The 27,668-nt window shown below is 41.3% G+C and overlaps 1 protein-coding gene across 1 annotated transcript in view; it reads right to left on the bottom strand.

The window, feature by feature from the left end:
* Positions 1-27,668, bottom strand: part of sorcs2 (sortilin-related VPS10 domain containing receptor 2) — a gene marked incomplete at both ends in the record, with an annotated part of 329,447 nt that overhangs the window by 141,961 nt on the left and 159,818 nt on the right. The window contains one exon of the mRNA XM_083910412.1: positions 22,207-22,306. Coding sequence (XP_083766538.1) covers positions 22,207-22,306 — 100 coding nt within the window. The remainder of the gene's footprint in view (positions 1-22,206; positions 22,307-27,668) is intronic.

The raw sequence follows: 27,668 nt of genomic DNA, 5'->3' as shown, positions 1-27,668 counted from the left end.
AGAGCTGCTATTCCAGGTTTCCTTCTTCCGTTTGGTTCATGTGTAAGGATGAGTGACAGTGGGATGTTTTTTTTTTACCGCTCAGATACCTGGAAAGATAAAGCGACACATTTACCATCATAATAGTCGGCATCGCCCTGAACAAGGATCCGTTGAAAATATTTGTAACACTCTTAAGGAATAATTTTGATGAATTTTTGAAATTCAGGAAATGATCCATTTGCCCTGATGCACTTTGACAGTGAGCTGACTTTCTTCTCAAAAATAAAAAGTATCTCGGAATGACTTGAAATTTACCATCATAATAGTCGGCATCGGCCTGAACAAGGATCTGTTGAAAATATTTGCAAAACTTTTAAGGAATAATTTTGATGAATTTTTGAAATTCAGGAAATGAACCATTTGCCCTGATGCACTTTGACAGTGAGCTGACTTTCTTCAAAAAAACAAAAAGTATCTCGGAATGACTTGAAATGTACCATCATAATAGTTGGCATCGCCCTGAACAAGGATCTGTTGAAAATATTTGCAAAACTTTTAAGGAATAATTTTGATGAATTTTTGAAATTCAGGAAATTATCCATTTTGCCCTGATGCACTTTGACAGTGAACTGACTTTCTTCAAAAAAACCAAAAAGTATCTCGGAATGACTTGAAATTTACCATCATAAGAGTCGGCATCGCCCTGAACAAGGATCAATTAAGGAATAATTTTGATGAATTTTTGTGTCTGTTGGTCTTAATTAAAAAAGAAAAGTTGAATATATAGATAGATAGAGCTGCTATTCCAGGTTTCCTTCCTCCGTTTGGTTCACGTGTAAGGATGAGTGACAGTGGGATGGGTTTTTTTTACCGCTCAGATACCTGGAAAGATAAAGCGTCGCGTTCCGATAACACCTTTTTTTCGAAAAAGAGTGCGCGACAGAAAATTAAACGCGATGTAACAAAAAGATACAGCTGTCGAGCCGGGACGGGATTAACAAATGTGAACAGTGGCAGTGATGTGTGGGGATTAATTTTGCCACAGAGAATCATGGCCCTTCCAACAAAAACCCAAAAGAAAAATGTGTCCATGACAAAAGAGGAAGACAGTGAAATGCAAGAATGTGGAATGGAGTTTGGTTTGTGAGTCAGAATCAAGGTTAAAAGACGCTCTAATCAATACGTTGCTGAGTTTCTACCCCTGTGTGTGTGTGATGGTTCGCTTTAGAAAAAGAAAGAATGTGTCTTGCATTTACATTCCGCGATGGCGACGGATGAATCGGCGAGACACGTCGTAGCCCTGCCAATTAGTCACACGAGGAAGTCGATGATGCTGTAAACAAAGGGCCACAGTGGAGGATGTTCAGCGTGTTGCTTTATCTCTTTAGAAAAATCTCCCTGTTTCAGTGCACAGTGTGTTTGAAATGGTCTCGTGGCTTTTTCTCCATTCAATTCTCTTTGTCTCCTGGAAGTGATGATTCTTTAAAGACAGATCACAGACTGGAGACTGTCTACGTTTATGTGAGGGATCTAAAAAAAAGCTTCCTCCATGGGGCTTTTCTCTGGGTTCTGTGGTTTCCTCCAAAAGTCCTAAAACATACAATAATGGGGATTAGGCACTTAAAAACCCGCGATATATGAAGGATGAAGCGGTAGAAGATGGACGGATATTATACCTATTTCGTGGGAACAAATTAATATTTCGTAGACACAAATTAGCATTTCCTGCCCACTAATTAATATTTTGTGTGCGGGTTTTACCTATTTCGTGGGAACAAATTAGTATTTCCTGGCTACTTATTACTATTTCGGGGCCACAAATTAGCATATTTCCTGGGCACAATTTAATATTTTGTGCACACATTTCATCTATTTCGTGGGAAACAAATTAGTATTTCCTGGCTACTAATTAGTATTTTGTGGCCACAAATTAGTATTTCCTGGCTACTAATTAATATTTCCTGGGAACAAATTAGTATTTCCTGGCTACTAGTTGATATTTAGTGTGCATGTTTTACCCATTTTGTGGGAACAAATTAGTATTTCCTGCCCACTAATTAATATTTTGTGTGCAGGTTTTACCTATTTCGTGGGAACAAATTAGTATTTCCTGGCTACTTATTACTATTTCGGGCCCACAAATTAGCATATTTCCTGGGCACAAATTCATATTTTGTGCACACATTTTATCTATTTTGTGGGAAACAAATTAGTACTTCCTGGCTACTAATTAGTATTTTGTGGCCACAAATTAGTATTTCCTTGCTACTAATTAGTATTTCGTGGGAACAAATTAGGATTACCTGGCTACTAGTTGATATTTAGTGTGCATGTTTTACCCATTTTGTGGGAACAAATTAGTATTTCCTGGCTACTAGTTGATATTTAGTGTGCATGTTTTACCCATTTTGTGGGAACAAATTAGTATTTCCCGGCTACTAGTTGATATTTAGTGTGCATGTTTTACCCATTTTGTTTGAACAAATTAGTATTTCCTGGCTACTAGTTGATATTTAGTGTGCATGTTTTACCCATTTTGTGGGAACAAATTACTATTTCGTGGCCACAAATTAATATTTTGTGCACACGTTTTACCTATTTCGTGGGAACAAATGAGTATTCCTTGCTACTTATAAGTATTTCATGGCCACAAAATTAGTATTTACTGGCTACTAATTTATATTTCGTGTGCGGGTTTTTACCTATTTCGTGGGAACAAATTAGTATTTCCTGGCTACTAATTACTATTTTGTGGCCACAATTTAGCATATTTCCTTGGCACAAATTAATATTTTGGGCACCCGTTTTATCTTTTCCATGGAAACACATTAGTATTTCCTGGCTACTAATATTTTATGCACGTTTATCTATTTCGTGGAAACAAATGAGTATTTCCTGGCTACTGATTAGTATTTCCACAAATGAATATTTTGTGCAGAAGTTTTACCTATTTCGCGGTAATTAATTAGTATTTGTTGGCCACATTATTGTTGTCTGGGGCTCTCATTTTTGTATATTACTGGGATCGTCCAATAGGTCCCACGTTTGCAGGTGACGTCTGTGAATTCGCAGTTTAAATAACTCAACACTGTGTGCCACTAAATCAAAAACATCTGCTTCCATTTCACTTGTATGAAATCTACTTGGGAACTCTAATTCTTTAACACCCTGGAACGTGCACTCACTTCACACCGTTTGACCCCGCGTCCCACTTTTCTTTCCCCTGCTGTCGGAACATAAAATCCAGTGTTTATGCTTCTCCTTCAGCTGATACCGAGTTTGCATTTTGAAATAAAAGGAGGTGGGAAAAAAAACACTTGAAAATGAAGATAGTTCCAATGCAGCAAACACGGCACTAAATGTAGCAGAGTTTGTAGATACAGCTGTCATGAAGCTGCTCGGTCTGTCTGATCCAGACTCTGGGAGAGAGACAGCAGCGTCTGGTAAACACACACACACACACATATATATACAGATAATATACACATCGTGATGGTCTGAGCCAGACAAGATAAGAGTCTGGCTCCTGAGCATGTGTTTGTGTTAGTGTGAACAGATCCAGTGTTTTTGAAAAGCACACGCATGATTGATCGACATCTGCCTCTCCACTTCTGCCAAACTCTTTGCTGACGTCATCAAAAAACATGGGAATGAAATTGGTTTGAGCCGAGTTTATACATAAAAATGTACATTAGTTCATGTATATGTGTAAAATGCAGTGTGTAACGTTTAAATATAAAGCTCTGTGTGACTCAATTTGTGTTTTTTTTTAGTGTTTTGAATCTCAGACGATATATTTTTTATTTGTTTGTTTCATGACACAAGAAAAGAAAAGGTGGAAGCACAACAGCTACAAATCACTGGTTTTCCAATTTTGCCTTTAAACCTCCCAAATCCTTTACTACTTATTTGGGAATATACCAGGTCAGCATTTTCAACTATTGTTTTCCGTTTTAAACACTGACATTTGCAAATCAATAAAGGAGGTCAACACTTAGGATTATCTCCTCCTGTTTGGTAAAACAAAAAAATAATAATCCAGAAGTCACTTTTAACAAATCTGGGTTTAAAACGGCAATCTCCTGAAACCCGATGTCACTAAAAGTAGTTTCCTTTATTACCACATAGATGTGCTTTATGATCAGGTCAGCAACTGTGTCTAAAACATACAAAATTAAACTAAAGGACACAGAAAAATAACTGTAAAAGGATGTAATCTTCACATTAGGATAGTGAAACCAATGCGGAAGTGTCTGGATTCACTTGGATTCTCTTTAAAGTTGTGCTTTCTATGATATTTTAAGACGACACGCAACCATTAAAATGCTAACATGTCAAGCTAGCAACCGTGCTTAGCTATCAACGAGGTGACGGTTCATTATTTCTGGACGTTTATTTTTAAAAGTCTGTATCTGTGTGTTTTGATGCAACTTAACAACGGAAAAGTACGAAGAAAACGGCGGGAAAACTGCGACAAAGTTCAGAGGAAGACAAACATTACAAAAAGTAACGCATTTGACAGACAACAGTTAAGAGATTATTAGCACCAGTCCAGAGTGGCAACAAGCTAAATAGTGTTTTGTGTTTTTTATTTAATAGCTAGTTATGCAAACTTTTGTGTCGGCTAGCTATCGTTGTAAGCTAGCAGACTATGTTATTTCCCACGGAAAAGCTAATGTTGTGTTTTTTCTGTCTAATTTGTGTTAGCTTTTCAAGATAAGTTAGCTTTTTGACCATCATTGATGGCTCCACCTTTCTTTGACTGAAAGTGGTTCAGTGTGAAGTTAAAAAAAACAACAAAATTCATTTCTGTAATACATATAATGCCATTTTAACAGAACCGTATAATGTTTCATTCAGTAAAAGTGAGCGTTCCTCTTGAGGTCACGAACAGATTCTTCCAGTAAGTGGCGACGGCCGGAACAAAAAGGAGACGGGAGTCTTATACACTGGATTCCATAATAGAACCATAATGCACTCTGTCATTCGCCGCCGCCGCGGCCTCTCCGAACCCGACAAGAGCCTTTTAGCCGGAGCCACAAATTAACAAAGCTGAGCACAATATGGAGTCGCACTCTGTGTCCGTGCGACGGGGGGAAAATTGGCAATTTCCAAGGCCCAGATTGTGCCGACAAAGTGATGCATGTGTGCTGCGGAAGTGTTTATTTAAATGCAGATGAGGACGGATAGCGAGGGAATAATCACAGACATCATTTTCAGAGAGCGTAAACAGTTGTGCCGCAATATAACGTCATAATATCGTCTGGGAACTGGTACGACAAACCAGTCGACTGTTTCCACTTTAAAATACATTGAAATTACATATTTATATATATATATATATATATAAAAAAGAAAATCGTGACATCTGTTTGGTGCTCTGCAGCTTTACAGTCAGTAATCTGTCAGCAATCACCTGTTAGACTGAGAACAGACTCACAGCTCAGCTGGCAAATGAGTGACGACTCGTCTTTTGTTGCCGTCAGAGCTCAGAGTTTTCCTTTAGAATCTCTTTGAGTTTCACTTTTGGAGCCAATTAAATGCAGATGAGTTTTTTTTTAATAAAAAAGTTGCCTTTGATCCTTTTACCCAGTGTGTGTCTGACAGGACTAAACCTCTCAAACATAAGGTGTTTCACTGCCTGGTTGTGCAGAATAAATAAAAAAATATAGTACAAAGCCATTCAGACTCTGTGAGAGGAAATTAAAGCTCGGAATGGAATCCATAAAATAGTTTTTCGATACCGTTAATGCTTCCGAAATTTGGATCTCTGGATTATTCCAGCAGATAAGAATGTAAGCTTTCTGCTTAAAGTGACCATAACATCTTGATCACCCCCTTGTGGCAGACCTCTATATGGCTTTTTCCATTTTTTTTTGTAGCTATAGCACTAGTCAGTTAGCCCTTTAACGCTAAGTGTATCAAAGACGAAGACTTTGCATTACCGTAATTACCCAGTGGTTTGTGCTATCGGAAAAAAATTCCAACGGTTTCTGAAAGCTGAAAGAGCTGCACGTCAAAGCCAACGTGTGGTTATTACGGTAATTTCACTCGCGCTGTTGCAGGAAGCCGTCAAATCAGTGTCTTTATTGGCTAATGCCAAAGTTTCTTGAGGAATTTTTTTGGGCATTTTTGACGCGAGAGAAAGTGGCCAAAATTGCGTTAAATGCTAAATTTGAGCTTTTTTTTTTTTTCCCGGTATACTTGTTGCTCTCATGATTCCAGACAAATTACCCATGTACTTCCATTAGCTCTGCCTTCGCAAAAGTCGGCCATTTTGTAAAAACAAAAATGGCTAGTTTTACGAATTTGAATGAACTAGCTAGCATGTTTGAGCTAGCCTTGTCAAATTCAGACCATATGTTCTAGTTAGCAAAAGATTTTTTCTACGTCAAAATGTTTATATTTTTGCCTTCAGTCTTTCAACAGTTTTCATTAACTTTGTTTCATTAACCTGTTTCAGGAATTTTCACTATTTTGGAATTATAGTTTCCTTCCAGGCCACCATACTGTGTGGTTATAAACAACCAACCAACAAAACAACAACACACAAACACTAGAGTTCTCTCTCTATCAGTCCTGCAGGCTCTAAATTTGTGGTTTCTCATCAACATTTACCAAGGAACGTGAAGGAATTTGGAAGAAAAGAAGCAAAAGGAAAAGCAGAAGTCGCACTCAGTCACGTTTCTCTTGCGAGACAAAGACGTTTGAACCGCCAGCGTTTTTTTTCTCCGGCCATGTGTTTCTGCTTTGGAACTCACGGCGCGCTGAATCAAAGTTAAGCAGCTGCAGCGATTGTCTTGCAACACTTGGCAGCGCAAACTCCCAAGCTCCTTAGCAACCTGAAGGCACCTGGAGCGACGCAGAGGCAGAGGACGGCGATGACGACGACGGAGCTAAATTTAGGAACGTTGGAACGAAAAGAAAGCATGAGGAAATGAGACGTGGAAAGATATAGAGATATATGCCTGCAGATGAAGTGAAACCACTGCAGCTCACAGCTGCATTTACTCCACCGTCTTCACCTCGTCCAATCTGCTGGACTCTTGTGTCTTTTGTCTCCGAGTAAATACGCCGTGGTCACGATCACACACATTAGTTTCTTTCTGAGCTCACTGATCACGTCAAACCCACACTACATTAAACTTATTTTTATTTTCCAAATGATATCACTTGCTCCTTTGATCACATCTGCTGTCCACAATGTACCAGAGATAATGATTTTACCCATATTTACTTCCTGCTGTGACTCCACTATCATCTGTAAAACAGTTTCAAACAAAAACATGTTGTTTTACTGTATAATTGTAGTATTTTCTGCCAAAAAACAGGGAAAAAAAAATACTTTACATTGCAGTACAGTAACTATACAGTAATAATATGGTGATAGCATCTTATTTCTATAGTAATCACTGAGTAACAGCTTGTTAATAACGGTGGAGAATGTATGTGTGAGAACTCACAAACATTTTCATGTGATGATATTACAGTGATTCTAATTGGGTAAATAACTCCTTATATGGACATCCTGGGGGTGTGTGTGTTTATAGGTCACATTTAAAGTTGCAATAATTGTGCAGAAGTCACAAAATTAGACCATTTTTAAATGTTCTTTTGGTTCATAAAAACGGAACTTTCCAAATTTCAGAAATCCAATCCGATTTTAAACATTTTGAGCATTTTTTAATCAGATTTCCTATAGGTTGTACTGAAAAAAAAGAAGGATATAAGACACTATATATTGCCTGTATATATATACTGTACGTTTAAAGGTGAATTATGTAATAAATCTAAAGCAACTGGCCATAAAATCCTCCTAATATGTCACAGAGACTCAGGAATAATGTTCATATAACAAACTGAACTCACCAACAACAACAGTACAGACAAAAAATAATCTTTTGCAGACTGCAAATAATGTTTATGTTTTGAAATTATCTACCAGTCTCAGCTGCCGAGCAACCACGGGTTGCCAGTTACGTCTGAGCTACAATGGCGGAGAAAACGAAACCTAAAAGACCTCTGTATTTCGAATTTGAGTGTAGTAACCGTTTTTGGCCACATTCTTACATATGGCGCCTTTAAACAAAACTGCTACTTCTACTACTAAGCTACTTTCAAAGTTATTATAAAGCCATAGTATTCCTTTAATGTTACTGTATTGCAGTGTAAAGTGTGGTAGTATGAATTTTCATAGAAATTATCGTATAGAAACAGATGGTTTTCCTTCTAAATCACTGTTTTACAGCGAAAAACACAGCGGTTTGGACGTCGTGAGTGACTCACAGTTTCAGCACACAGCTGTCGCTATGAATCAAAAGCATTAAAACAATACACGGAGTCAAACCCAACGACAGCGGCACCTTCTCGTCAAATCCGAGCGACAGCCTCGTGTCACGGCGTGAGACAGTGACGATGAAGGAACCTGCAGCAGAGTGTGTTTTATCAAACCGGAAAGTTTCAGCACGCCGCGGGCGAGGGGATCGCGTTTTTTTCCGACAAGCGAGCAAAACATTTTAGCTCCACGAACTTCCGAGCTCACGAGAATGACGACGACGAAGGGAGGACCCTGAGGTCCCTGAACATCCTGGTACCGGTTTCCAGGAAACAAAGACCCTGTGGAGAAATGCTGGAACACGGTAAACAAGAGCCACAGAGGGGGAGCTAAAACGGGAGGAGATGGTAATGACGGATGCAAGGATAGTTTTAGACGAGGTGGACGAGGACTAAAGTGAAAAACGGATGAATGGATGCTGTCCTTGTGCCTGTCGTGCCGATTTTTTTATTTACTCCGCCGCGTCGTCACCGAGTCAACACTGAGTTATAAAAGAACCTCCTGGAGGAGACTGCATTCATTTCCTTTCGCGGTGAGAACTCAGACGTGGGGATGTAGCGTTGCCTGTGTCGACGTGGAGCTAAACTTGGCTCACTTTAATCAGAGGAGAGCATAACAGAGAGGGGAGAGAGAGCGACAGTCGCCGGTTATTTTTAGACGCCGCGTTGAAAACAATCGCGGGGGGGGGTTAGTTAAACGTGCTACGTCAAAGCTGATGCGTCTGTATGCTGCTGGCAGTTTGTGCTTCTTACACAAAGAAAGAATTCAAAAACATCCAGAAATGTGTAATGTTAAATCATAAAAGGAGCATTATGTGTCGTCAGAGACAGACGGGACAAAAGAGAGACAGGTTAAAACTGTTTTAAACATGCAGTAAATCGTAAATAACTGCCAGATATTGAAAGTTATTGTGGAAAAAAATGGGAAAAAAAAGTCCTTTTATTTACTTATGATAACAATAACGTGAAATTAGACCCTACATTTTAACAGATACAGGCCTCTACCAAACGGTTGAGACGTCTGTTCATAATAAACCTGGTTTGCATAATTCATAAAGTACAACATTCAGAGCAAGTCACATTAAGTGATAGTGAGTTCAGCTCGATGCATTTTTCAATGAGATATAGTGACTTAAAGTGTGCTCGTCCAAATAGTTGAGTAGCACCTTAAAGGGTTAAATAAATAATTAAAAAGCAACAGGTTTGGGAAACAAACACTTATCATTTGTAGTTCTACATGCTACATTATTTAGGGTGTTTTTTACCCACTTTTGTCTATTCCGCGTCATTATTCTTCAGGCAATGTGAAAACATGAATTTCCCGCTCATCCAGGGCCTGGACAAATGACACGACTAGGGCAAAAAGGACGATGTATTTGCCGCGTCCACGAGTTCCTCTTCTTCTCCTCGTCGTCGTCGTCCTCCAGAGTCTATTCAGATTATGGCGTCGCGTTAGCCGCGATCATCTCTGACCTCGCTTTGATCGCAGCCACTGACCCATACGCTCCGTCCATCTGGGCTCCTGTGTTTCGCCGCCGCCGCGGCGTTCCCCCCTCGTCTGCTGCTCTCAGCCTTTCACTTGCCAGGCCCCTAAACGGATTGACCTGACCTGGATCCACCAGTTTGGATCGATAGGCAGCGAGCCAGAGCCGACACTGAGTCACAACTGAACGTCTCTCCGTCGTGCAGAGTTTTAGAGCGGTTTGTGCTGCAGTTTGGAGTTTAATGAGGCATCGGTTAATAATATTTCAGCGCCGGCGAAGTCGTGTCGAACAGGAAAAGTGGGGGAAAAAAAACCAGCAGGATGAGAGTCTGAAAGTTTTTCAGCTTTTTATTATCCGTCATAAAACGGGATGCGTGTAAAATATATAGAACGGTAACCCGTTAATGTTTAAAACAGTTTCTGCAAACCTGATTCAGAACAATGCAGGAGAGTGAGGACCAGGGTTTTTACGTCAAATGCCAAAATCAAGGATTAAGTATTAAATATTCAGATACCCGTGTATCATGTGACCCGATGAATTTGCAGCTCGGACGCGTAGCGAGATAGCATGGGTATGAGCGAGGTTAGGGAGGGTTGGATTTCAAAAACTGCTTGTGACACAGTCTTAAGGGATATTGGGGGAAATCTGCTCAGACCCGTCTTCAACGAAACGCAGACGCAAATTTTGACTGCATGTTTTCATATTGTTAGCCTAATAGCATAGTTGCTTTATTCATATTTGAACGTTTTCGGGAAAACAAGAAAATACACTTTTTTTTTTTAGCAAACACATTGGTAAAGTTTGGCAGATATCACATTATATTACCCTCAAAAAATGACTTAGGCAATTATGCTATTAGGGTAACGAAAAATTTAGGGTTAGGGGAGGTTATTGGGACGGGGCCTTAGTATTCCATCTTTATACTATTTCATAATATCCCTTAACTTTAGCATCTGTTAAAATCCCTGTTTTAAGAGCACACAGCTTCAGCTCAGTGTGAATCGACCCTGAGCAGCTCAAGAGCCACATATTTCCTTCAGATTTACGTTCCCCGTGATCGTAGACCTGACTCACGCTGAAGCCAACGCTGTGCAAGAATGCTAATATTGAAATATTTGTACCGTCGTTGTCGGTTACGACGACTACATATTTGTCTGGGAAACGGCAAAAAGTGCCGAGCAAAAAGACCAACAGGGTCTCCAGAGTTTAAACTAAACCACTTACGTTTGATGAACCCTTTTCCTTAAATTGTCCCAAACATCCAAGTAATAAACGCGTCGATCTCGGGGAAATGAAATAATTGTGTTTGAACAGCATTCAGAGACAGTTGCGCTGATCAAAATCTCCCATTACGCTTGGACTGAAACACGTCACGACGCGGTCCGCGCGGGGGCCGTCTCACCGCAACACCCTTCATTACCCATAATCCCTACATCCTGTTACAACCAGAAATAGCCTGTCATCCATAACTGCAGAGATAATATATGGTAATGAAATCCCCACTTCACTTAAAACCCGTCTTTTCTTTTCATGCCCCTGTGGCTGTGAAGCCTCTTCATACAGTCACTTTGTAAGTCCTGAACGAGACGGAACCGTCGGCTGCTCGTCTTTGTGTGTTCGTCTGTTCCCCGACGGCCGATACAAGGACACGTGACGTGAGCTGAGAGGGAAAAACAAAGCGGCTGAAGCTTCTGTTGTGTCAGAACACGGAAGAAATCTAATCCCGCCTTTACATGGTTTGTGTCTGTTTTACACAAAACAATCTAAAGGAGCTCAACTCCTCTGTGATTTAGAAAAGAAGAGGACGCTCTACTACGGTGACCTGGTCTCTACTGAAGAGTATAGACAAGAGTACTTCAAAAAGATTGAAAGATAAATAAATAAATAAAACAGCATGAATTCTGAGAAAGTCAGAAATCTGAGATTAAAATCTGTATTGTGATAATAAAGTCTGAATTCTGAGATTAAAGTCTGAATTCTGAGATTAAAAGTCAGAATTTTGAGATTAAAGTTTGAATTCTGAGATTAAAGAAAATGTCGGAATTAAGTCATAATTCTGAGATTAAAGGAAAAGTGAATTCTGAGATTAAAGAAAAAGTGAATTCTGAGATTAAAGAAAAAGTCTGAATTCTGTTATTAAAGTCTGAATTCTGAGGTTAAAGAAGAAGTCTGAATTCTCAGATTATAGAAAAAGTCTGAATTCTGATATTAAAGTCTGAATTATGAGGTTAAATAAAAAGTCTGAATTCTCATATTAAAGAAGGAGTTAGAATTATCAGATTACAGAAAAAGTCAGGATACTAAAGTCTGAATTCTGAGATTAAAGAAAAAGTCTGAATTCTGATATTAAAGTCTGAATTATGAGGTCAAATAAAAAGTCTGAATGCTCAGATTAAAGAAGAAGTTAGAATTATCAGATTAAAGAAGTCAGGAGATTAAGGTCAGAATTCTGAAATTAAAGAAAAAATCAGAATTCTGAGATTAAAGTCTGAAGTCTGAGATTAAAGAGAAAAGGTCATAATTCTGAGATTAAAGGAAAAGTGAATTCTGAGATTAAAGAAAAAGTGAATTCTGAGATTAAAGAAAAAGTCTGAATTCTGTTATTAAAGTCTGAATTCTGAGGTTAAAGAAGAAGTCTGAATTCTCAGATTATAGAAAAAGTCTGAATTCTGATATTAAAGTCTGAATTATGAGGTTAAATAAAAAGTCTGAATTCTCATATTAAAGAAGGAGTTAGAATTATCAGATTACAGAAAAAGTCAGGATACTAAAGTCTGAATTCTGAGATTAAAGAAAAAGTCTGAATTCTGATATTAAAGTCTGAATTATGAGGTCAAATAAAAAGTCTGAATGCTCAGATTAAAGAAGAAGTTAGAATTATCAGATTAAAGAAGTCAGGAGATTAAGGTCAGAATTCTGAAATTAAAGAAAAAATCAGAATTCTGAGATTAAAGTCTGAAGTCTGAGATTAAAGAGAAAAGGTCAGAATTCTGAGATTAAAGAAAAAGTCTAATTTCTGAGATTAAAGTCTGAATTCTGAGATTAAAGAAAAAATCAGATTAAAGTCTGAATTCTGAGATTAACGTCTGAATTCTAACTTTAATCCCAGAATTCATGCCGTTTTATTTTTTCATCTATCTTTCATTTCTTTCATTCTTTCTTTCTTTTTTACATGAGGCCCTCATTCTCTTCCACAGATATCTGCTTTCACACATGGATCACGTCTCTTTCTCGCTGTGTTGATTGAAAACAAGCCAGAGAAAGTGTGTGAACTCTCTCAGTCTCACTGAGCCTTTTCTCTCTGTGACCCAAATCCTGCCGAGTCATGACTCTCCGACTGAGCACCGCGGTCTATCAGCTCTCTCTCTCCACGACGCCTCGCTGAAACCCCATAAACTCAGAGGTGGAACGCCGTCGCCGTACGAGCGCGTGGGAGGACTTGAGCTCTGAAGTGGAAGCGCGACTCCTGCCCTCCAGCGTGTAACGGGCACCAGCTTCTGTCCTCGGTTCACGCTCACACACGCGCACCATCCAGTCTCCTTATCAGCCTCAGCACAGGTCTCATATCAGTGCACGAGCAGAGGATAAAAGGAAAGACTGAGGCGTCTCTGTGCAGCACAGATGACACGGCTGCAGGGACGAGGAAGACCAGAGCAGAGGAATGAGGGCTGAAACAACTGTGGTTTCAGCCCCGGAACTCATTCTTCCCTGTGACGAGCTGCGAGGAGAAGGTCGCTTTGCACGGCTTTTATTTTTGTTTTTAAGAAGAAGGAAAACCTACTTCTTCACACTGCTCGTCCATTTGCCCCTCAGCATAACTTTGTTGGCCGTAACGGCAAGCTCGGTTTCTGGATGAGAGAGCGTGGTCTCGGCCAGTTTTTCAAACACTGAGAGAGAAACAGTGTGTCTGTAATCCCACTGAATTAGTGATCAGTGATGGGAGTAACAGCACTAAAATATCATCGAAAATGTGGCACGTTACTATAATTAAGCTAACTGAAGCTGTTCTCAGGAATGGCTAATTTTCTATTATTAGCTAGCTAGCTAATAGAGCAGTAGATAATTAGCTAAGCTAGTGATAGATAGATAGATAGATAGATAGATAGATAGATAGATAGATAGATAGATAGATAGATAGATAGATAGATAGATAGATAGATAGATAGCAAAGTAGCTAGCAGTAGATAGTTAGCTAAGCTAGTGATAAATAGATAGCAAAGTAGCTAGAAGTAGATAGCAAAGCTAGTGATAGATAGATAGATAGATAGATAGATAGATAGATAGATAGATAGATAGCAAAGTAGCTAGCAGTAGATAGTTAGCTAAGCTCGTGATAGATAGATAGATAGATAGATAGATAGATAGATAGATAGATAGATAGATAGATAGATAGATAGATAGATAGATAGATAGATAGATAGATAAGCAGCTAGTGATAGATGTATAGTTAGTGAAGTAGCTAGCAGTAGCTAGTTAGCTAAGCTAGTGATACATAGATAGCAAAGTAGCTAGCAGTAGATAGTTAGCTAGGCTAGTGATAGATAGCAAAGTAGCTAGGAGTAGATAGTTAGCTAGGCTAGTGATAGATAGATAGCAAAGTAGCTAGGAGTAGATAGTTGGCTAAGCTAGTGATAGATAGATAGATAGATAGATAGATAGATAGATAGATAGATAGATAGATAGATAGATAGATAGATAGATAGATAGATAGATAGATAGATAGATAGATAGATAACATGTTTAATTTTCAGTTATATTACATATAATTGAACATACAGTTGCATTTAAAGTTTTATGAAGGGGGAATCCAAATTCTTTGACATATTTGGACATGATAAGTTACTTTTACTCACTAACTCAGTTAATATTTGGGAGAAGTAACTATAACTAATTATTTTCTTTAAGTCACGTGAAGTCTTAGATTACTTCACTCATTCACTCATACATTCATGCCACCAGAACAAACCACTGATACAATAGCAATAGCATGACAACATTGTTATGACCCTACGCTACACTTTGCATCGCCCTAATGTTACATCTTTATTCTAAAACGACGATCCATACTATTCCCACTTTGTCACCGTGTTGTGATTTAAACTGTCTCGAGTGAGCGACACAAGGTTCCTTTTGGGAAAAAAATCCTCCACGACGTCCTAAATAAATTGTCCGTCACGGATGACGGCGCGCACTTTATGTGAGTGACAGCGCTTTAGACGGCTCTAAAAACCATATTCACAACAGCGTTCAGCGCTGACAGACGCACAAAGATAAACACACACACGGACTACACTCGAATGCTTGCGCTGCAGTTTGTGTGTTGTTGCATTGTCCCACCGAGAACTTGGCAATAATGGTTTATGAATAATATCTCGAGGCTTTATCTATTCTAGGTGATATATGAGATATACTATAGCTCTATATCTCTTGGTATGAAGGTGAACGCAGTCTGTTTCTCTTTGTGCTTCAGGACAGTGAAGATACAATATAAATACTGCAATATACTGTAAAATAATAATAATAATAATAACAAAGAAAAACTACCCTGAAGAAACACAATAATGTCTGTTTTTCTCGCCGCTCATGATCATATACCGGAAAATACAGTCATTACCTTCAATTTTTGATGATATTTGGTGCATTTCTTTAGCTTTTTAATGTTTAATATTGCACATTAACATGCGTAAGAACAATTAAATTGCTTATTAATATGGTCAAATTCTGCTGAAACAGAATTATTCTAGCTTAAAATTAAATGTTAAAGGTGCATTATGTAATAAATCTAAAGCAACTGGCCATAAAATCCTCCTAATATGTCACAGAGACTCAGGAATAATGTTCATATAACAAACTGAACTCACCAACAACAACAGTACAGACAAAATATTTGCATAAAAAAAAATATTTTGCAGACTGCAAATCATGTTTATGTTTTGAAATCATGTTTCGGCATGTGGCGCCACCTACCGCCGTCTACCAATCATTGCAGTCAGTAGATTAGCAGGTGCGGAGCAACCACGGGTTGCCAGTTACGTCAGAAAAATGAAACCTAAAAGACCTCGGTTTTTTGAATTTGAATGTAGTAACCGTTTTTGGCCACATTCTTACATATGGCACCTTTAAGACGGTTTTGTGCATTTTTAATCGTTATTTGTCATAAATATGCCAATATTTTACATAACACCTCATTAAAATGACCACTCTTTTGCCCCAATGTGATGTTTAATCCAGTATAAGCTTTATTGATCCTTTTGAGGGTTTTGATATCCCACATAAAGTGCAACAAACGGTAAACGAAACGGAAAAAAAGTTCCTCTCCTCTGCTTATTCATTTCCTTTAATGCAATTTCCCCATTAGCTAAGTGGCTTTTATTACTGCTTTCAGCGCCATTTTTTTTTTTTTTTGCTCATTATGACTTTCAGAGGCGACTCTTTGGGCGATAACACGGGACACAAAGGGAGCGACTTTGCCTGAGATAACATTATCCGGTGATTATTCCGCGTTTCCCTTTTGTCCTCGCGTTAAAGCAGAGGACGCGGTCGACAGTCGGGAGGCGATCGCAGGCAGACGAGCAGACGGCGATATAGGAAAAAGGATAGCCTTGTTGAAAATGACAAAGATTGTCCTTCATCACGGCGATATTAAAAAAAAAACGTGGCCACATCTGAATAATCTCGCCTTCCTGCGCTCAGCTCTTTGAACTGCCAATCACAGGAGCGCTGAATATGAATCTGCAGGATCACTCTTTTCCCAATTGCTCTTTTATTTTTTTAACACATTTTTTTCTTCATATATATATGACCACTATATCATTATATTACAGACGCACCCACAGGCTTTGCAATCGCTCCGCATTTGCATTCGGGTGTTTTAACTTGGCTCTTTTACCCCAAAACTTTAAAAAAAGAGACCAAAGACTTGAAACACATCAGGGTGACACTACAAGAGCAGAGGAGATAAAAGGGGAAGACGGAGCCTTAAGCTACTTTGTTACGTTCTTATCTCAATGTTGACCTTCCTGCTCCGCGAATAAAGAAAATGTTTAAAGTCTCCTATCGTTTACACAGATTCCATCACCTGTGGGTGATATATCTCTACGCTCGCGGGTAATGTTTGTCAGACTCAAGGTGCTTTCGCTCACGTACGAAGTGAATGTTGAGGAATTTTTTTTTTTTTTTTACTTTCTCAGTTTTTGCTGCAGATTAAATCCCGCCTGAACTTTTTCACGTCTTGTTATAATAAACTAAAACAAACAAACGAGGGCATTAAATGTCTTTACTTGTTTGTGTGATACTTTATTCGAGGTTACACAGGAACATAAACAATAGCTAATTTATTTATGTCCCAGAATCCCCTTTGGATTTCCTTTTAACTGCGGTGACTCACATTTTATTACACAGTCAAAATACATCATAAAAAAAAAATACTCCAGCAGAGTGTAACTAATGATGTAGGAGTTACAGACAGCAGTACTTCCTGTCCTGGTGCCGTGTAATCGAGTGGCCAAAGACATATTTCAGGGCACTCTGTTCCTGTGATGCCCTGCTGCTGAAGGAACTGCTGAGGTGGTTTATTTCACTGCACTTTTACATAAGCCCCTAAATGAGTCACGCTGCAGTGACTGCACGCAGAGACAGAGGGCGAGGTGAGAAACAAGTGTGGTCATTAAAAAAAAAAAAAAAAAGCTCAATTACGAGGTTTAGGATTAGTATCTAAATGAAGATCGGGGTTGGAAAAGCTGGTAATGGACTAAAAAAGAAAAAGCCTTTGAATTGCCTTAATTTACTTGAATCAGTGGACTGGATGTTACAGATGCTTCTACACTAATATACTGCATTTTTGTACTTTCATACCATTCCGTTGTCTTCCGATTATCCGGGATTATCCTAACCCCAACCTTAACCCTAAACCCAACCCAACCTTAACCCTAAACCCAACCCCAACCCCAATCTTAACCCTTAACCGAACCCAACCTTAACCCCAACCCCGATCTTAAGCCTCAACCCAACCCCAACCTTAACCCTAAACCCAACCCCAACCTCGATCTTAACCCTAAACCCAACCCCGATCTTAACCCTAAACCCAACCGAACCCCAACCTTAACCCCAACCCCGATCTTAAGCCTCAACCCAACCCCAACCTTAACCCTAAACCCAACCCCAACCTCGATCTTAACCCTAAACCCATCCCCGATCTTAGCCCTAAACCCAACCGAACCCCAACCTTAACCCCAACCCCGATCTTAACCCAACCCCAACCCCAATCCCGATCTTAACCCTAAACCTAACCCAACCCAAACTTAACCCTAACCCCAACCAGAACCCTTAGTAAGGAAGCCCAAACCTTGCCTACCACTTCCATCTGGGGGGGGGGGGGGGTCCCAAAGCATTCACAGACCAACCAAGACATATAATCCCTCCAAACAGTCAAAATAATTTCCCTAAAAAGTGTAACGCAATGTTGTGTTTTTGGGTGATAATTCAAGGGTTTTTACGAAGCTGTGTGTACACACCTTTGGATTAGCACAAGCGCGCCTGCTAAAAGCAGCTGATCCAGCAACGACGATTCAGAGCATATTCCTAATCCCTCTGTTGTCAAGCTACTGTACAGTGAAATCAGCAGAACAACATGTCACCAAACATGTCTTCCTGTGCGTCAGTGTTGGTGTTGACTTACCATTAGAAAGGAATCATTTCTAGTACTAATCTTAGCATACTTGATCTTTCATGTAGTCCACACAATCGGGCACTTAATGGCAGGAAAACGGACGCGCGTTCCCCCCGACAGCGCGCTGGAGACGAGTGTTAGAGAAAATTGCTGAGAGAGAGCAGCGCCGAGCCTCCGGTCTCAGAGTTTATTTTACGACTCTATTGGCGCTGAAGTGTGTCAAGGGTCCTTGGGAGCTTCTACTGCAAAGGGGTCTTGAGCGAATCTTTAATGTAGCTCTCAATGAAGTCAAGGGGGTGGAGAGAGAGAGTGAGAGAGAGAGAGAGAGAGAGAGAAAGAGCCGGTGACATTGTCTCCTGTCTGAAGACTCACCTCTCTCTCTAATTGCCTCAAGTCCTATTGATTACCTGAGGCCCCCTCGCACCTTTCTGTGTGATCCTTTCGCACCGAGTGTAATCCCCTCACAGAGCTTACAGCCACGCTCGTCTGCTGGTTTTTCTCTGATGTGATTAGCCGTACTGATCAAAGTGCACTCGCACATGTGTGTGTGTGTGTGTGTGTGTTTGTGTGCAGGGTGTACCTCATGAACGTGATCGCTCATAATTCGGACGCCGAGGAAAAGAAGGCAAACACTGTGATATTTGTTTGGACGGATCAAAGTGTTTGGGGAACAACTGTGGACACACACACAGAGAGAGAGAGAGTCCACATACGCCGCCATTGCCGCCCGTCACGGAGAGACAACACAACAGCAAACACAGACGCCTCCCTGGATCAATTCCAGCAAGCATCGCTGAACCTGAGCATCCATCACAGCCCGTACTGCGGGACCTGGAGGTGTATTTAAGCAGCAGTTTGATCCCCACCTCATATTACCCAGACACCTCCACTGTCACAACACACTGTCACATCCGCTCCTTCACTCTCCCCGTCTGTCCCTAAGGGAAATTAAGATGAACTTCCACACACTGTGCAATTAAAAGCCGACTCTCCGCGCGGCGGGCCCTTGTCTATTCTGTGCGCGCGCGTGGGCGCGAGAGTGATTCTACGAGACGGCCGATCCCACACACACGTCATTTTCGGATTCTCAGCGACCAGAGCAAGAGAAAGCGACTTCATCTAATCTCACTCTATCACTTCATCGATTGGGTAAGAAGCCTGGACCGCGGCGATGATGCCCGCCAACACGACAGGGCTGCCACAGTTGGTCGTCCAATTTTATCTCAGCTTAAGTCACCTAGTGAATCTTTGGGAGAGAAAGCTCACAGATCTGGAACGTGGGTTGGAGTTGCATGAGGAATACCGACAAAAATGTGCAAAACACAAATCGATCCAAAGATTGTGCAGTGCAATTTTGCCACGTTGCAGTTTCAACAACTTCTAGTCAACGATTTTGACACTCGATGGCCCTGAAACATGTATAATGTGCTTGATTTGCTCTGCGCTAATGTGTGTTAATATAAGGGCGCTTTCACACCACTAGTTCGATTATTTGATCCGCACCAGGCAATACAATTGTTATTATGTAACATATGACTCCAGTGTGGTCCGTTTTCACACCAGCAAACGAACCAACATTGGCCCGATTGACGTTTCATCAATGTGTTTATATCTTCCGGTAGAAAAGCGCCAATTTTGACTCACTATGGAGCAACACGTTCGTACATTGCTTCTTGCTCTGATCTTCGTTTATTACCTATGTATTGGCCATATTTGGCAAAATGTCCAATTTGAGAATGAGTCGAACATTCAGCTGATGCACTGGAGTCGGCGAAGACGTATAGCGCGTCATTTCAGGCAGAGGAGACGCGCTATTTTCATGAATGTGGTCGTGCTAAATATGAGACGAAGATTGCTCCAAAGACCTACAAGGTAGGCTATGTCCATGGCATTTACTGCAGAATATGGTTTGGACCCGAGTTCGCGTTCTCACCAGAGGGACCGCACCAGAGTCTGACATTTGGTGCGGAGTCAAGCGGACCGAGACCACCTCTTTTTGGCGGTCTCGGTCCGCTTGATTTGGTGGGGACCCGAGTGCGATTGATGCTTTCACACCAACGAAAACGAAACGAACTAGAGTCTTTGGTTCGAATGGATCGTTTGGTGCGCCCCAACTGCTGTTGGTGTGAAAGCGCCCTAAGTGCGCCGTCTTTGTAGTTCTGAGCTGTCCAGGGAGTGCAGATTAACGACGATAATCTGGTAGTAGAGTGCATCAAAGGGCAACACGTTATGACTGTACCGTGTCCCTTTTTTTAAATGAATAAAATAAATAAAGATGTTCAGCATGTCTTTCATCTTTCCCATGAATATTTCCTGCTGTGATAAAAGAGCCCATAATCTATACGGGATTATGGCTATAGGGATATGGTTTTTCTCTTGTCTTTTGTATAAAATTAATAAAAAAAACTGGGAGAGTCTGTGTGCCGCGGTCTGTCCATCTATTCTGTGTCTCTGTCAAAGCCATCTTAAAAGGCCTTGCTCCACTTGATCTCGCTGACCTACTTAAGCTGTAACCACACCTTTGTGGTCCCTATGGTCTCGGTGGTCCCTAAAACAAGGCTGGATTGGTAGCAGCTCACAAAGGTAGGTAGGTCCTGCGCTTTTGGCTCCTACATAACTACATTAGATTGGATTGTAGATTGCACTTTGGCGCATGTGGCTCATGTGGTGAAATCAACAGGAAGTCGCGTGTGTTGTTCTTCATGAAGCACATGTGAACGTGTGGAGATGAGTGGGGGGGGGGGGGGGGGGGGGGCATGCACAAATTTCACACAGACGACTGGAGTTAGCGTTCTGGCACAACCTGATGTTTGATGTTAATCGGAACCACAACCACCCCATAATCTTGGGGCGGATTAGGGAGCAATCGAGCAATTTTACCCATGAGGTTCAGTTTAAGTCTAATGAGGATTCCGATGCAGCCTGTGGAACTGCTGAATAACGTCTTCTGTGGCTCCACAGAAACGTTCATAAGTCTGAAGAAGAAGAAGAAGAAGAACAGGAGAAAGAGACCAAACACCAGGCTTGATGTGACAAACTTATAACAGGGAGCATGGAGTTTGAAAAATGTGGGTGTTTACCAGGCAGGGGGGGGAGTAGAATAAAACATCACCAGCCAGCTGCATCATGGGAACAATTGGATACAGGGATGACTCACACAAGAGCTTAAATAACGATATACTTTGGCATCTCCAGCTTCAATTTCAACCACGGGAAAAATCTCTTTTTGGAAAGTCTCTAATTTTTCTGTCCCATTAAAGTTACCCCATGTTGTTTTCGTGTAAACAGAGCATAGTTGTGTTTACATTTTTTGTCACGACCAGCACAAGTGGGGCTGACGGTCGTCTCTCTCGCGGCGTTTTCGTTGCCGGCGTTTTATTAACCGTTACAGGATATGAGTGACGCACCGGGGCCGTCACAGATTCAACAGAAGATTTTACTCTAACATGTTTTTACAGCAGCCTGAAAGGACAAATCTTCAGGATCTTTTGTCTTTAGTTCAAGGAGGTCATCCTTTCAAATCGCACATTTCACTTGAGTAGACTTAGATTTAGCACTTCCTACCGTGCTTGTGTGCGTGAATATTACTTCAGATATCCAGCTCTGACCTCCGACAGCACTCTAAACACTTGTTTTGAAGTTTCTGTACTTGGCAGTTTTACAAGAACACATTTTGCAGCCCTTTTCAACAAGCGCACATAGCATAGCGTAGTCATTTTACTCATTCACGCGTCCTACCTTCTTCTTGTTGGTCGGGCAGATGTAGAAACTGGTCACCACAATGGTCGTGCCTGGCATCAGGTTGAGTTTAGTGTAGGTGGTTCCGTAGTCTGAAGACCTGAATTGCAGACAGGGTGAGAAAAAAAAAAGGTTAGTCTGGAAATGTTTCAAATGAGACGATAGTTCCTGCTCATTTCCCTTTTGCAGCGGCCTCACGAATCGCACAATATCAGTGTGGAAGTGCATTATGGTAATGGCTTAGAGAATAGGAGCTGTTCACAGTTCATTAGATTTTACAACTATTGTGGATTCTATTTCACCAAAGCTCGAATTGAAGTGACAGCAGCTACACGAGGAACCTTCACGCTGACAGGAACAGATTAAATCTGCAAAAACGCTGAGAAAGGGCAACCTGCCTCTTTTCCTAACCTGCCCAGAAGGCCTTATATCAAGCTCTGTGTTCACTATATTACCACTTTGTGCTCCGTGGTCTGAGCTTGGTGACAAATCAAAAAAACGGGCTGGACAACCTGTCATTGCCACAACGATGCAAAAACAGCCTCAGGCCGGCAATGAAGTACTGGCCAGCGCTGAGATCTGTCAACTTTAGTAGCAGCTACCAAGTGCTGTGTTTGTCTGAGATTAATAACTCGCTGCTGGACTGTTTCAGCAGAGCCGTCACAATCTCTGTCTCACTCAAGCCAGAAGAGTGAAGGTGACAGCTTTTCATATTGAAAAGGCTATTTAGCCATTTATCTTCCAGGCATTAGCATAGGCTTCAGCATAGCCATTAGCATTAAGGTCTGTAGCAATCATTACAGCCATTAACATTACATGATAGGCTCATATAGAGAATTGATTTAAAGAAATGCAAGAGTAAGAACTGTGACATTAACATAACGGTAAGAAAAAAACAAGGCAGCAACAACATCTGGTGTGTGAAGAGTAAATGAATCATCCTTTTCCAGCTGCTTCAACCTGCTACATCGAGTCTATGCTGGTCTTTGCTGGTCTATGCTGGTCTTTGCTGGTCTTTGCTGGTCTATGCTGTACCCCCAGCATCCTTATGATGGTCTTTGCTGGTCTATGCTGGTCTATGCTGGTCTTTGCTGGTCTTTGCTGGTCTATGCTGTACCCCCAGCATCCTTATGATGGTCTTTGCTGGTCTTTGCTGGTCTATGCTGGTCCTATTCTGGTCCACCAGCATCATTATGTTGGTCTTTGCGGGTCTATGCTGGTCTATGTTGGTCTATGCTAGTCTTTGCTGGTCTATGCTGGTCCATGTTGGTCTATGCTGGTCTATGCTGGTCCATGTTGGTCTATGCTAGTCTTTGCTGGTCTATGCTGGTCCATGTTGGTCTATGCTAGTCTTTGCTGGTCTATGCTGGTCCATGTTGGTCTATGCTGGTCTTATTCTGGTCCACCGGCATCATTATGTTGTTCTTTGCAGGTCTATGCTTGTCCATGTTGGTATATGCTAGTCTTTGCTGGTCTATGCTGGTCCATGCTAGTCTTTGCTGGTCTATGCTGGTCCATGTTGGTCTATGCTGGTCCATGTTGGTCTATGCTGGTATTTGCTGGTCTATGCTGGTCCATGTTGGTCTTTGCTGACTCATGCTGGTCTATGCTGGTCCACCAGTGGTGTATGCTGGTCCATGTTGGTCTATCCTGGTCTATGCTGGTCCACACCGGTCCACACTGGTCCACACTGGTCTTTGCTGACCCATGCTGGTCCATGTTTGTTTATTCTGGTCCACACTGGTCTATGCTGGTCCATGTTGGTCTATGCTGTTCCCCCAGCATCATTATGCTGGTCTATGCTGGTCCATGTTGGTCTATCCTGGTCCACACTGGTCTAAACTGTTTTTTATCCAGCAGGTCACCCAGGTTTATAAATCCTGCATTTACCCACTAATTTAGGAGCAAACGAGGCTCATGAAAGTAAACTGAACAAGTTTAGAAGAGCTTGTATTTTTAAGGTTTCCACTGTGCAGTTTTCTGTCCTAGAGTTAATTTGAAAATCAATCTCAAAAAGCTCACAAGAAACTCAATGCAGCAGCATTTTAGTCCCACAGTTGAGGGTTCAACAGGAGGAGGGATCCAAGACGGAGAGGTGTTGATGAAATAGAATGACAGGACAGCACGTCAGATTGGTTAAGGATGAGAGGATTTACTCCTTCGCACAGTGGGGGCATCAACCACAATGAGACACAGACACAGCTAAAGCCCCTGCCAGGCCATTCAGCGCACCAAGAGTGCTCGATTAAAGCTGGAGAAATTGGAGTGGCATAGCAGGGGTTAGCTACTTCTCTGTGCTGGGATGACAAGTGTTTTCATCTTTCAGCTCGCGCGGTTTAGATGCATCATTTCACCGGGGATCACTTGGAGGACACGGGCTGATGTAGAGCCGATGCTTTTGTTACCGACTGGAGCTCAGCGCCGATCTTAAAACAACTCCGGGCGGACTCTGGGACCTTGGTCATAAACATGACATATTTCTTCCTATCTATGTCAGTAGACCATATTCATATTTAAGACGCTGCAATCAAACACCAAACCGACTAGTCAATGAACCAATGAATTGTTGTAATCTGTAAACTTTGTGTTTAAAAGGGAAAACAGTGGCCGTCAAACACACAACTGCGTATGTGGAATTTTGTGGGCTAGCATAACTACATGGAGTATGGAGATTTATTGCAAATGCTTGAAGCTGCATGTGTTTCCTGTCTGTGGTTGTTTCACTGACAATGAGCAAAAATCAGCATGCATTTGGACCTTGGTTGGAAAAATGTCCTCTGGTTTTAGGTTTGCTTTGGTCACCGCCAAACCATCCAGCATGGATAATATGAGGCACTTAAGCATTCAGACGCTTGATTATGGGCTAAAAGCTGCCGTTAACTTCCTCAAAATGCTGGACGGTTTGCGAGTTTGTCAGCTGTTGATGATGTAAAGTGACACAACTCACTTCTCACTTCGTTTTAAGTGAAACCATTGTCTTCCGAAGATGGAACAAAACAGCCACAAACAATATCCTACAGAGGCTGAAATTACTTTACCCCTCAGATACAGACGAAACAATATATAGTCCATTAACTAGCAAATGTATGACACATACGAAGCATGGTAGGCGCATATGTACTTTCACTGCTGTATCTAATCTCAGCTTGACACAGATGTCGGGCAAAGCCTTCCTGCCATTACATGTTCACAGTCCTTCATTAGCTGTTGTCTAATCACCGGCCATGGTTGGAGTGGGCCTTTTGCCCAGAAAAGACATTTCAACACCTGGTTGCAGAGGATTCACACTTCATGTCTTGTCTGTACTCGTCTGTACCTTTCAAGTCCCCCCTTCGCTAACACCACGTCACTAAAAATACAATAATGTGTATTCTAGTGTTTCTGTGAGCGGGACCGTATCTATGTTCCCCGGGTCCTATGTTCCCCGCTTTGTATGTGACCGGGGAACATAGGACCCTTTCTCTAAAAAAGGGTCCTATGTTCCCTGCTGTTCACCCAAAGGGTCCTATGTTCCCCGCTTTGTATGAGAGAGGGGAACATAGGACCCTTTCTCTAAAAAAGGGTTCTATGTTCCCCGCTGTTCACCCAAAAAGGACCCGGGGAACATAGGACCCTACCCCTTACCCTAACCCTTACCCTAACCCTTACCCTTACCCTAACCCTAACCCTACCCCTACCCCTAACCCTTTACCCTGAAGCTCCACACCCAGGCTTCCACAAAGTGGGGAACATAGGACCCTTTTTTTTAAAAAAAGGTCCGACGCTCCCCGATCGGGGAACATAGGACCCGGGGAACATAGGTACGACCCCCTCTGAGCAACACAGCAATCCTTTTCACGCAGATCTGACTCAGATAGAGTTGCAGAATGATGGTAAATTATGTGGAAAAACCCTCTGAAAGATGTTCGGGAATCACCGAGAGAAGTCGGGGGTGAAGAGTAATGGAAGGATGTAATGCCACTAATAAGGCTAATTTGAGGTTTGGATAGAGGTTGCGGCAACCCGAGCACCTTATATGGCAAGAATAATGATGTGGAGTTAAACGGAGAGCCCATTTTTTTGCGACGCAGACCTTTGGATTAATAGACCGGTGAGGAGTTATTGTAGATTAATGAGAAATAATTACTTTGAAACAAGAGTGGGGGGAAACGACGAGTGGTTAAATGGCAGGAGTTGGACGAAAAAAGAGAATCAAATGTATTCTACTACACTCAAACTGATAGGATAGTGTTTGGCTGGAGAAGGAAATGTTCTACTGCTTCTGTGTGGAGGTGGAAAGTAGCTGAACTTCTCAATTTTTAAATAATCCAATGATCGCTATAATATCTTCTACATACATACCCTCACATATAATCACAGTGATGTGGTCGAACACAAAACAACCGAAAACCGAGAGCATAAATCATGAACGATAAAAGGAACAACGGGAGAATGAAATGGGAGGGAGGAGAATGTGGAACACGGGGGGGAAAAAAGTCTGCGAGAGCAGATGTGACGGAGACAAAAAACTGCGGGTCTGAAATTGCATTTTCCGTGATGTGCTTGAGAACACAAAGAAATGTGGAAGCACTTTAGGGCCAGCGACAGGTGCTGATACAGATTTAATGTCCTAATATGTCAAGGTAGCTCCTCAGTGTCTGACGCCTGAGAAGAAGACAAAGCCCGAGCGCCCGGGGGAACATATGTGACGAGACGGAAATATATAGAAATACAGAGAAGTGGAGGGATGGGATTTGAGAGAAAAATGACTTCGAATGAATTTATTATGAGGTCATGCCAGCGAGTGATGGAGAATTACGATTTCCCCTATTGAGCATTTATGTCAAAAGCGTCTGCTGTCAAGAAATACAGGACGTTGGAGCCATAGAAATTATTAAATTGGACAAAATGAATAGTGTTATGTATGATAAGTTTGTTGTTGCTGATTCTTGAGTTAAGAAAGAGTATATCTATATTAGTGCTGGGTGCTTTAACGGCATCAACGCTAATGCGCGTTAGCCAGGCACCTTTTTCCAGTTAGCTCTGTTATCTCCTTTAGTGCGCCTACAGTTGAACTGGAGCGGTCTGTTTATTAAACGAAAAGAGCAGCGCTACAAATAACTAGCGTAGCCTACCTGTGTACTGCGTATGTGTGCCTCTGTTTTTAAAGTTTAGCGTTACTTTAGCCACTCATTTTAACAATCGGGAGTCACGTAAAACATAGCTGCGTTTGTTCCTTTAGCGCCGCTAGCGTACCCTTGTACTGCGTATGTGTGCCTCTGTTTTTGAAGTTTAGCGTTACGTAAGGGACTGATTTTAACAATCGGGAGTCACGTAAACATAGCTCCGTTAGCTCCGTTAGCTCCTTTAGCGCCATTAGCGCACCTACAGTCGAACTTTTTATTAAACGAAAAGATCAGCGTTACAACTAACCAGCACTGCGTATGTGTGCCTCCCTTTTTAAAGTTTAGCGTTACTTTAGC

This window comes from Microchirus variegatus, assembly GCF_963457635.1.
Source record: "Microchirus variegatus genome assembly, chromosome: 2".
In the NCBI taxonomy this organism is placed as follows: domain Eukaryota; kingdom Metazoa; phylum Chordata; class Actinopteri; order Pleuronectiformes; family Soleidae; genus Microchirus; species Microchirus variegatus.
Note: the sequence above shows the minus strand (reverse complement) of the source record. Positions and strands in the feature narration are given on the sequence as shown.